The sequence below is a fragment of the Sander vitreus genome, chromosome 8, assembly GCF_031162955.1.
Source record: "Sander vitreus isolate 19-12246 chromosome 8, sanVit1, whole genome shotgun sequence".
Classification (NCBI taxonomy): domain Eukaryota; kingdom Metazoa; phylum Chordata; class Actinopteri; order Perciformes; family Percidae; genus Sander; species Sander vitreus.
Window position 1 is genome coordinate 3,745,113 of NC_135862.1, and position 12,052 is coordinate 3,757,164.

At 42.6% G+C, this 12,052-nt stretch overlaps 1 protein-coding gene across 2 annotated transcripts in view; it reads left to right on the plus strand.

Annotated features, from left to right (window-relative positions):
• ankrd27 (ankyrin repeat domain 27 (VPS9 domain)) overlaps nucleotides 1-12,052 on the plus strand; it is a 58,278-nt gene that overhangs the window by 22,869 nt on the left and 23,357 nt on the right. For both annotated transcript variants that reach the window (XM_078256439.1, XM_078256438.1), the window contains 6 exons: nucleotides 86-151; nucleotides 1,593-1,669; nucleotides 3,630-3,751; nucleotides 6,849-6,927; nucleotides 9,851-9,983; nucleotides 10,288-10,380. In XM_078256439.1, the coding sequence (XP_078112565.1) occupies nucleotides 86-151; nucleotides 1,593-1,669; nucleotides 3,630-3,751; nucleotides 6,849-6,927; nucleotides 9,851-9,983; nucleotides 10,288-10,380 (570 nt within the window). The remainder of the gene's footprint in view (nucleotides 1-85; nucleotides 152-1,592; nucleotides 1,670-3,629; nucleotides 3,752-6,848; nucleotides 6,928-9,850; nucleotides 9,984-10,287; nucleotides 10,381-12,052) is intronic.

Below are 12,052 nucleotides of genomic sequence, written 5' to 3' on the forward strand. Positions count from 1 at the left end.
AATAAAACAGATGCTGGTGCTGTGATTGCAACTTTTCTTTCTCTCAGCTGTTGTGTTAACTGAAATGGTTTTCTTCTTATCCCAGATGTACGTTCATCATGGTATCCATGACTTAATTTTTAACTTTGTGGGAACGCTTGAAGCCAGCCAGGTATGTTTGCGATCTCACTGCTCTACCACACTGACCATATACTCTGTGATGGAAATATGTTCTTAACAAATGAAGGAACAGACTTATTACATATCTTATACATACACACTTCTTGCCTCTTATAGTGTCTTTCCATACAGATAGTTTTGGCTTTATGTGTCCAGGTTTTGAGATTTCTCCCTCTGCCCTTTTACAATGGAGAATTCAGAGTTTTGTTTGCGGAGCTCACAGCTTTGAAAATTACTTTACTTACTTTTACAACATTATTTTCCAGAAATGGTGTTGTGGTTCCTCTAGATACTTTACTGTTTTGTTGGAGCTACTTTCTACTAAAGGAAATTGTACTTATCTGTATGGCTGGATAGAGTTAGTGATTTTCTTTTTTGCTGTGTGTGTCATTTTAAAATAAGAAAAACTGGATGCCGATGTACTCGGTAGGGATCGACCGATACTGGGTTTTTTAAGACAGATACTGATTATTAGTAGTTAATGAAACCGATAACCCATATTTGGAACCAATATGCATTTTACATTTACAGTGAAAATGAAAATCTTTAAGTCAAAATAAAGATTTTGGAATGTTACAAAGTCCAACACAAAACTGTTGAAATGTAAAAATGTTAAATGCTTTAAAGTGCTCATGTTATGCTCATTTTCAGGTACATAATTGTATTTAGAGGTTGTACCAGAATAGGTTAACGTGGTTTCATTTTCCAAAAACACCATATTTTTGTTGTACTGCACATTGCTGCAGCTCCTCTTTTCACCCTGTGTGTTGAGCTCTCTGTTTTAGCTACAAAGCATCTCACTTCTGTTCCATCTTTGTTGGGAGTCGCACATGTGCAATAGCTAGGTAAGGACTACTAGCCAGTCAGAAGCAGAGTATGAGGGCGTGCCCTGACAGTACCTAGGTAAGGACTACTAGCCAGTCAGAAGCAGAGTCTGAGGGCGTGTCCTGACAGTAGCTAGGTAAGAACTACTAGCCAGTCAGAAGCAGAGTATGAGGGTGTGCCACGCTAGCAGCTAGGCGAGCATTATAACGTGTGTTCCAAAGTGACCACGTTTGTCTCTGAAGTAAAGGCTGGACTACAATAGAGCTGTTTGGAGCAGTTTGTGAACAGTGTTTTCTGTTGGAGATGGTAAGTCCCTTTGGGGTGGACTTTGGGCTTTTTCACTTTGTAAACCTATAACATGCACAACACAATAATTGAAAGGGAAAAAGCCAAAAAGCATAATATGAGCACTTTAAGCAAGTATTTAATAAAGTAGAAACTTCCAACATAATACCCAGTAACAGAGAGTCAGATAGTGTTGTGGGCAGGACATTAAGTCACACTCAGTGGTTAGAGAAACCGAAGCAGAGGCGAGTGTTTTATTTGCATGTTTTCATGCAGATGTAATGTGTCACAGAGCAGCTTTCATCTCTGCTGCTCGTCAACAGGATGCCGCCTTCAACAAAACCAGCAGAAGTCTGCAGGAGCTGCAGCAGAAAGAGCTGGGAGTCAAACCAGAGTTCAGGTCAGTACAACAGGTTGCAGCACCTGATAGTCTATGCATATGATAGTCTGTTTATATCCATTCCATGTCTATCTCAGTTTCTCAAAGACCAAAGTGATGTCTTTAAATGTTTGTTTTTTAAAGTCCAAAACACAAAGATATTAAGTTTATTAATATAAAACAGAAATTATGATTATAAATGATATAAAAGTGCAGGAAACTTTGCTATTAGAGAGGCTAAAAACATAATTTTCTGACATTTTTGCATCATATTTTTCTTTGATTATCGTAATGGGCCGACTAATCTAATTTGACGTGACCTAAGTATGGAGTTATACCTTGTAATAATATACTTTTGTCTCTCCTCAAACTGTTCTGTTGACTGTAAGAACCTTTTCAGAAATTTCAGAAAGGAGTTTATTGCCACAGTACTTTCCCTATGTGGAATTTGCCTTGGCGATTGCTGCATACAGTACATCTAAAACAAACATATTAAACATTATTAAGAATAAACAATAAGTACAGAAACCGAAAAGGAACATATACAAAATATCTTCTAAATATATCTCCCAACTAAAAACCCATTTATGCACACAGGATCCTGAAAGATCTTTCACACATTAATATGAACTCCTCCCATCTGGCAGACGCTATAGAGCCAGTAGGTGCAAAAGCACCTAAAGCAGTTACACACCGGGCCGATAATCGGCCGTCAGACAGTCTGGCGAGGTCAGTGACTCGAGTCTGGTCGGTGTGTCCCGTGCCGTCGTCCGTTGGAGGAGCTGTCTGCCTTCATTTTGGCCGACCTGACATGCTCAGTTGGAGACAGGGCAGTCGGGACTCACCCGGAAATGGCAAGCGGGATGAGCGTGACTAAGCCTCTCAAAATCTGACGAAAATCTTTTAAACTAACCTTTGTCGATCTGAAATGAAGACAGATTCAGCAACTGCACGGCCTATTTCTCTCTTAAAATGTTTTCAGAAACACGTTTCGGTGAACTATTTCAGTCCAATATGAGGTCGTATTCTGAATGAGTCGCCAGTAATGGCCGTTCGAAAAATCCAAACTCCGGAAGCAGCAGCCAGACCCATGTGGCGCGTTCGTCCAATCAGCCGCCGGTTTTCATTTTTTGGGCGACAATACAGATTAGCGCTGTCTGCTGTTATGGAGACGTATTACATCTCGTCGCTGTGGTGTGTTCGAAAGGCAGCACGGTGGCTCAGTGGTTAGCACTTCTGCCTCACAGCAAGAAGGTTCTGGGTTCAAATCCAGGTCGTTCTGGGCCTTTCTGTGTGGAGTTTGCATGTGTTCTGCCCGTGTTTGCGTGGGTTTCTTCCCACCATAAAGACATGCATGCTAGGTAATAAGGACTATAGTTGAAAATTAGCCGACTGGCTAACACTGGCGCATTTACAGAAATGTTGATTAATGTGCATTGTCCTAATCAAATAAACTTACAAACTGAGGCACTCTTTTGACCAACTCAGGGAGACTGATCAGTCCAACGGTCGGCCATCTGGTTGGTGTGTAACTGCCTTTAAGCTTTCATTTGTCCCCACATCGATAGCACTACTGAACAAACAACCAGTCCAGTCCTCAGATACTGTGCTGGCCTTAACCAATGTAACCTGTAAAAGTTTACTCACCATGTGCTATATCTTATATTCCCAGTTTGAATTCTTTGTTTGGGCAATTCCCGTATTAAGCGTAACTTACTTTATAATGAAGCACATGCAGTACTTTACTATATCAGGGCCTGTGCATTATCCTCTCAACTAGTGGGTGATCTCTATTTATCTTTCTTGTCCTAAAGTATATTGTTGTCTTATATATTGTCATGTACTGTACTGTCTGTTGATAACTAGTGCATGTGTTTGTATGCAGCTGTTGTCGCGCTTCTTGCCCAAGACAGATTTCCTACGGGACAATAAAGTTTATCTTATGTTATGTTTTGCTCCTCCTGTTGTTGTGTTTCTGTAGTATAAACCTGTCTCGGGCAAAGAGAGAGCTGAGTCAGCTCAACCAGCAGACCTCCCCGCTCCTCAAACTGCTCTGCCTGCGCCGAGTCGCCCTGACCGCCACCCAGACCCCCAGAGGCACCGGTATGCACCGTCTTGAGTCTTTGTTTTTTTATTAATGCTGGCCCTTCCTAGTCGAATAGTCGACTAATCCAGTGATCTTCAACAGGGGAGTCAGGATATTATATTATAAATATTCAGATTTCCCTTCATTGGAACTAAAGAGTCCAAATCAGGAAAAACAGCTGCAAGACCAAAAGTACACAGACGTAGGTGGTCAGAAGTGTCCACGCACTTCTGGTAGTTTAGTGTAGCACTTCCCTAAACTACATACGTTAACATCTCTTCACATTACCCATTTTTATTTATAATAAATTAGGGATGCTTTTTTAGATTTTTTGTTTCTCTGACCGATAGCCGACCCTCGTTAACCATCATATCTGTTGACAGACGAGCAGCCAACTGAGTCCCAGTTCACCTGTCCGGGGGAGTTAGCAGCCAAGATGTTGCATGCTTGTTTTGGTCTCAGTCGAATAAGATTTCTTAAGACGATTAATCAATTGTTATTGCTTGTTCTTGCTGAATGACTTATTTCCAAGAAACCTATGAACACATTGTTGGTAAACAAGGTTTAAAGTGGTGGGTTTTATTGATTCTTTGTGGAGAAACTCCGCTTTACAGATCTGTCGATGAAATGAACTAATTGATTGGCCGACAAAATCGTGTTTGTGTGTGTGTGTGTGTGAATATATCCGTTTATTAAACCTCCAGTTCTTCAGTTTTCTGATCTCCGTCTCTAGATCAAAAGGGTTACCACTCATGATGTTTGCTGCTAAAAGTTCAAATGAATGAATCTGAAACACTTATATCAGTCAATTTTATTTATAGTATCAAATCATAACAAGAGTTATCTCACGACACTTTACAGATAGAGTAGGTCTAGACCCCACTCTATAATTTACAAAGACCCAACAAATCCATTAATTCCTCCAAGAGCAAGCATTTAGTGCGACAGTGGCGAGGAAAAACTCCTTTTTAGGGAGAAACCTCGGACAGACCCAGACTCTTGGTGGGCGGTGCCTGTTGGGGGTGTGATGAACAGTGGCAATAATAGTCACAGTAACGATAATGGAACTATGACTAGTATTTGTAGTAGTTCATGGCGTAGCAGGGCATAACAGGACGTAGCAGGGCGTAGCAGGGCACTGCAGGGTGTAGCAAGACGTAGCGGGGCACTGCAAGGCATAGCAGGGCGTAGCAGGACATAGCAGGGCACTGCAGGGCATAGCAGGACGTAGCAGGGCACTGCAGAGTGTAGCATGGTGTAGCAGGGCATAGCAGGGCGCGGAGCAGGACCACGGCAACAGCTGCAACCATGATTTAGGTGCCACCCTAATCCAAGGAAAACTGCTGGGCGAAGAAACATAAGGGGCCCTATCTTGTACCCGGCGAAGTGCAAAGCCCGACGCAAGTGTCTTTGCTAGTTTAAGACTGACGCAGTTGTCAATTTCCCTTCCAGTGCATATTGTTATCTTGAGGCAGCGGGAAGTGATCGCGCCAGTGACCAACAAAAACCTGGTCTGAAGTCATTAACGCAGCATTTCATTGTTATTTTAACAGCAAATTAGTAAAATGCACCAAGGCTTATGCACAGCGCGTACACACTATGCTTGTTACATACACACACACACACACACACACACACACAGACGCACAGCAGCACACACATGCAGAAGATTACAAATAAAAATATTACAGTGCAAATCCTCCATCATAATAGCAATGCTCCAAGGTCCAAACGCACCTGTCTTTTAAAGGGAATGGGAGATGATCTCTGATTGGTTGATTGCATGTTACGCCCAAAACACACCTCTGATTAATGAAGACACTAAGTACAACCCTTTTGAACCATGCGCCCGGCGCACGGACCCTTTTTTCCGCCGTCAAACTAGCAAAAGTGGATTTGGACACGCACCTGCGCCAGGCGCTTCACGCCGTGCACTTAGATTGTTAAAATAGGGCCCAAGGACTCCGGTCAATAAGCTCCCCAGAGATAAGTTAGTAACAAGCATTTCTGGGACATGGATGCACACAGATGGAAAGAGAGAGGAGCTCAGTGTGTCAAAGGAAGTCCCCCGGCAGTCTAAAACTGTAACAGCATAGACTACAACAGTCAGAAGATGCTGCACATTTATGTTGATAACAATAAATAGAAATGAGGGAAATGATGAACTCTGCTGTCATTTTAAAGAAAAGTGGTCATTTAAGTTACCCACAACATCACAAAATTCTACACATGCTTTTCTTTACCTCCATTTGTATCTCCTGCTGTTGTTACACATTTATTTCTGATGATTATTGGAGAAGTGTGGCTACATCTGCACTACAACGTACTCATTTTTACACGGCTTTTTGAGACAAAAACGATCTCCGTCCGCACAATAGTTTTAGCTGCAGTAGCAGAACTAATCTCCTTACATATTTACATGTGTGACAACACACATCACATGACCATTCACACACACTGGGCATGTGCGTGCCGATGTTAACAGGAAGCAGATTGTCTGACGTTACTCTGCGGTTGAAAATCATGGATGTATGAGTTGAAAACACAAAAAAAAAACTATGGTGAAAAGTAAGAGCAGGAATTTATTAGACTGACTGACGTCGGTCCTTGTTTCCAAAGGTCTCCGTTTGTGCCCGTCCAGACTACAAAGCAACCCTGGAGCCAAAATCGGGGCAGTTGTGTGTCCAAATGTCTCTGTTTTAGGGGCTCGAAAACTCCTGAGTAGTGTGGACGCGAGGTGTAAAAGTAGCAAAAGTTTTTAAACTAAAATGTAGTAGTGTGAATGTAGTCAGTCAGCTGGTCACCTCTGTGGACAGGCAGACTGAACTCTCCGTGATCGCTAAACATCCTTGTAATCTGATCAGCATGTAGGACAATACCTGCTCTGTTAGCCTCTATCGTGTTTGTCCAGTTTGCTTTGGAAATCTTATCTTATTGGCCCACAACAGCCCCCGCTGTCAGCCTGCAGAGTGGTTTGATCCGCTCCTAATTAATGTTTGTCAAGCGGTCAATTTAGTCATTTTGGTTTGGACATAGGGAGGGTGTCCTCATGTGTTTGTTTGTGTGTTTTCAGTGTGTTCAGTGTTTCACCTAACTGAGTGTGTTTCTCTGCAGTCTGTATAGAGGCTGTGTGTGCGGACGACCTGCTCTCCGTCATCCTCTACCTGCTGGTGAAGACAGAAATCCCCAACTGGTGAGCAGGGAGGGGGGTGGTGGTTCACCGTGACCTTTGTCACAATTTGTGCATTGTCTGGAGGAAATAAAAAAAACGCTGCATAGCCCTTAAATTGCCTCCTTGAGTCCTCCACTTGCCTCCCTTCCTCACGTCTTAGTCCCTCCCACCGAGGAGGCACGGGAGGATGGATCTCTGAGGAGCTATGAGCGAGGATACGCGAGAGCATCTTTCCTGAAAGCCATTGCTAAGGCCGCCCAAACAGCTGATGAATTCAAGCGACGCTTCAGAAGAAAGGACGTCTCATCCCTCTAACAACACGTTTCCTCTCTCCTCGTATGATTTCCTCGTGTCTCTCACATGCTTCCTCTGTGGGATGTCCTAAGACGCAAGGGAAGGGAAGGAAACGTGGATGCAATTTAAAGCGTAACTCTCACCAAAATGCAACTTAGGGTCTTTTTGTGAATGTACCCGATTCAAACTTTCGTTTAAAAGCATATTTAAAAGGAATTTAGGAAACACCACTTTTAAGATTTAACGTATTTTTGTTTTTGGGTCAAATGGCCTTTTGATTGGGAGTGCTACGGGCACTTTTATGCTAGCCTCAAAATAGCTATTTATAAAACACTAAGAAGGCTCGACACAACATGAGACTTAGCTCCAAGTATCACCAGGGGCTCTACACATGAACTCCAGAGTTGAGAACATTGTTTGTGTACACAGAGTTTACTTAAAAAAGGTTTTGAACAGCTCACTGTAGCTCTTGTTGTTTCCGGCCGCTACCACCTCGGCAGTCAAAACGAGTCAATATGCGAATGAACGGACTCCATATGAGGCTGCTTTTTCAACTACGAGGTCAATATTGTTTTTCAATAACGACAAAACAAGAAATAATCTGTGCATTTATTTGGAACTAAGCTTTAGGAGCTTTCCATCTTTACTCTCCTCCCTCTTATGTTGCATTCGGAAATCGATTGTTTTTGACTGATAAAATGGCTGCGGCCGGAAACAACAAGAGCTATGGTGAGTTGTTCAAAACCTCTCTTTTTAGTAAACTCTGGGTACACAAACAGTGTTGTCAATGCTTTGGTTAAGGTGTAGAGCCCCTGGTGATACTTGGAGCAAAGTCTCATGTTGTGTCGAGCCTTCATAGTGTTTTAAAAATAGCTATTTTGAGGCTATTAAAAAGTTGACCTGATGATGACACAAAGGATCACTAAAGTTATTACAATTCATCACGAGGGGAACATGAATGTGTGAAGCACAAATATGAACCTCGCGGTGCAGCTGAAAGGAAAAAGTCAGAGGATCTCCCAAGTCAGTAGGAGTCATTGTCTGAAAAAAATGGAATCTTAATCTAATAGTTGTTGAGATATTTCCGTCTGGAGCAAAGTGGTGGATCGCCATTGCCATCTGCTGAGTCATGCTGCAAACATGGCTCAAAACCGGAATCACGCTGTTGTCATGAAGTTTGTGTTGTTCAATCTGGAATTATAGCAGTGTTGGGACCAAGTCATCTTTGCTCAAGTCCCAAGTAATTCTCAAGTCATTTGGTCCAAGTCTCAAGTTCTTTTTTGGGGTCAAGTCACAGGTCTTTAGTTAAAGGTGCTGTAGGTAGGATTGTTCAGATCCAGGACTTAGCCAAAAAATTTGAACATCAACAACTTCTCAGTCCCTCCCCCCTTTCCTTTAAAGCCCAAAACGGTCTCCTAAGCCCCTCCCCCCACAAGGGAGAATGAATGCGTGTGCATGAGCAGTGATAGACACGCAGTTAGACACCCCCCCTGGCCCTGATTGGGGCATCTGAACAGGGAGCGGTGGATTTTTGCAAATCTCACTACAAGGTGTAGGTGGTGCCAGAGGAGCCAGATTGATTTTTAATGACCTGCTTGATGTAGTTCTACTGGAACATAGGGTCAGTTTCAGCAGATATGACAGAAAGTCTTACCTACTGCACCTTTTTAAGGCAAGTCAATTCCCAAATCAAGTCACTTTTTGTCATTTGACCGGTTTGTAAAAGAAGAAGACCTAGAGAAGCTGCTACTCTGACTCTGCCATGTCATTTCTTTTGTTTTTTGATTGTTGTAGTATGGCAGAGGTTGAGAGAGGAATGTGTTGTGGGTTTTGAGGGGGTGGGGGGGGGTTGCTGAAAATTGTAACACAAATGAAAAATTAATAAAAACAAAAACAAAAAAAAGGTCACTTTTTGTACACCCAAAATAGGTCTTTATAAATAGAAAAGACAAGGTATTAGTAGCATCCAATCATGACAATCAAATACCGGGGAGCTTTTTGAGGAGTCCAAAAAATGTGTTTAACTTCTTCCTACTCCTTTTTGAACATGGCAATCCTTATTTGAATCATTTACAATAATGTTGAAAGATAGGTTTGCTTAGGATTTTGTTTTTGTTGATTTTCTTGCCTTCACTGAAATGCACATTTTCTTATTTATCTTTTTTTAATTTTTAATTGACATGTTCAAAATAGGGATCCAGGGTACAAGCGGCCGAAATGGGTTTCCTCAGGAGGGTAGCTGGCGTCTCCCTTAGAGATAGGGTGAGAAGCTCAGTTATCCGTGAGGAGCTCGGAGTAGAGCCGCTGCTCCTTTGCGTCGAAAGGAGCCAGTTGAGGTGGTTCGGGCATCTGGTAAGGATGCCCCCTGGACGCCTCCCTAGGGAGGTGTTCCAGGCACGTTCAGCTGGGAGGAGGCCTCGGGGGAGACCCAGGACTAGGTGGAGGGATTATATCTCCAACCTGGCCTGGGAACGCCTCGGGATCCCCCAGTCGGAGCTGGTTAATGTGGCTTGGGAAAGGGAAGTTTGGGGTCCCCTGCTGGAGCTGCTACCCCCACGACCCGACCCCGGATAAGCGGACGAAGATGGATGGATGTTCAAAATAGACCAAAGTCAGTTCATTGGTGAGTGACTTTGTTGTTTGTCCTCAGGATGGCCAACCTGAGCTACATCAGGAACTTCTGCTTCAGCCACTCCAGTAAAGACGAGCTCAGCTACTGTCTGAGCACCTTCGAGGCCGCGGTGGAGTACATCAACCTGGGGAAGCTGCAGGACACGCACACTGTGAGTCTCACACACACACACACACACACACACAGTCACTCACATAGAGGAACAGAGCTGTGGTTCCTTTCATCCCAGTTTGTTGTTTCCAGCAGTGGAAGAAGTATTCAGAATGCCACACTGTAAAAAGTACTCTGTTACAAGTGAAAGTCCTGCGTTGAAAATGTTACTTTAGTAAAAGTATGTAAGTGTCATCAGGAAAATGTACTTAAAGTATTAAAAGTAAAAATAGTGAATGCAGAAAAAAAATCTCTCAGCAGCATTTAATGTTAATGAAGTCATGTGTTTGTTTGTGTTGCCTCAGGGCTCGGGGCAGCTGAACGACAAGGCGTTATTCAAAGAGAGGATGAGTCTGCTGACTCAGAGCACTGCCACGCCCATCCACTGTCTCTTTGAGGTGAGCTCAGGGGAACCGAACCGCCGCTCTGCAGGACCAAAAAATGCATCGGCAGTTTACCAAACATTCACATGCTGAGAAATAAAAAGAACGGCAAACATTGTGTACTCATCGTTAGGGCTGAATGTTGAGGTTGACGTTCCTCTAATGGCCCCCACATGTTGCCTCCAAAAAAGGTCTAAAGCAAGGATAAACCGAAAATACTTTGCTGAGCGAAAATAGACACTTGGATGATTTTTAGGATTCTTTCTTTCTTTCAGCCTCTGTCAAGGTCTGGGATTTTATTTCAGCTTCCAGAAGTCTCTGAGTAGTTTCTTGTTCTATGTATTTTGATTGATATTGGCCAACAAAGTTGCAAGACGTCCTTTTTTCCTATAAAACATTAGAAAACATTAATCGCTGAATTTCTATAGTTAATCGCGATTAATCGCATATTTTATTACATGATTACAATTTTATTATTTAGCATTTCAGAACAGTTTTTAAGTACATATTAACGATGGAAAGCAGTTCTTACCAGTGGATCTTGATTGGGAATCAAATGAATGCAAAGAAAGTTACTTTATGAACTTGATTTTAAGATTTGTAATTATTTATTTACTGTAAACAAAAGAAAAATGTGTGAATCTGTCATTATTGCACAATTCCTCCAAGTACCTAACTAAAAAACTAAAAATCCCTGTCCTTACCAGAGTCAATCTAGTGTTTAGTAACTCCTAAATAATGTTGATTACTCACTGACGTCCAGTGATCACCGGTTAATGAGACAGCGTTTGCAGCACCTTGCAGCAGTTCCACTGTGGCTGCTTTCTCCATGTCATACAGGCTGTGTGTGGGGGCTGCTGTCCCCTCGACGGCAACGAGACAGGTCAACCGTAGAACGTCTTTAAGACCCGAGTCCTCTACGATGCTGACAGGTCTGCAGTTAGTTGCCACCCGTTTAGCCCGCTAGCGGGTAGCATCACGTTAACTGTACTACTATGCTTAGCTCCGTAGGTGGGAGCTCAAGCTTGACGTGCTTTGGTGATATTTTAATTCGGATTTACACAACGTGCATATGGCTTTCGACTTGTTTACGAGCCGTCCGGGAGTTTTGGAAAATAAAAAGCTCCATTCAGAGTTATTGCTGCTGTGTTTCTCCATCATGCCTGCAGCAGCAGGATGTGTTAGGAGGAAGTGGCAGCTGGATGATAAGTAACGGTGCTGCAAAGGGTCAAAATAGTAGCCTGTTAGGCACGACGCAAAGCCCAGCGAAGTGTAAAATAAATTAATAAATGCCGGCATGCGTTTAAAAAAAAAAAAAAAAAAAGTGTCGCGTCGGCCCTTAATCGCATCGCGATAAATGCGTTAACGCTGACAGCCCTAGTTATAATACATGTGTAATAGTATACACACAGTATATGCTATTTAGATTTACAATACAGTCTAAGAAAAAAAAGAAAAGACATATCAATAAAGAGACAATTATAAACCACATCCACAGCCTCCCCTCCCACTCAGCCATCTTAGGCTGTGCTAATCAATAAAGGAAGTTAACTAGACCATAACTATACAGGGGACAAAAAAACTAACAAAACAGATCAAAACAAAATGGCAACAACAACAACCCAAAAAATAAATAAATGGTTATGGTCTTAGGCCAAAACATATATAGGCTACATCATGGCAGTTA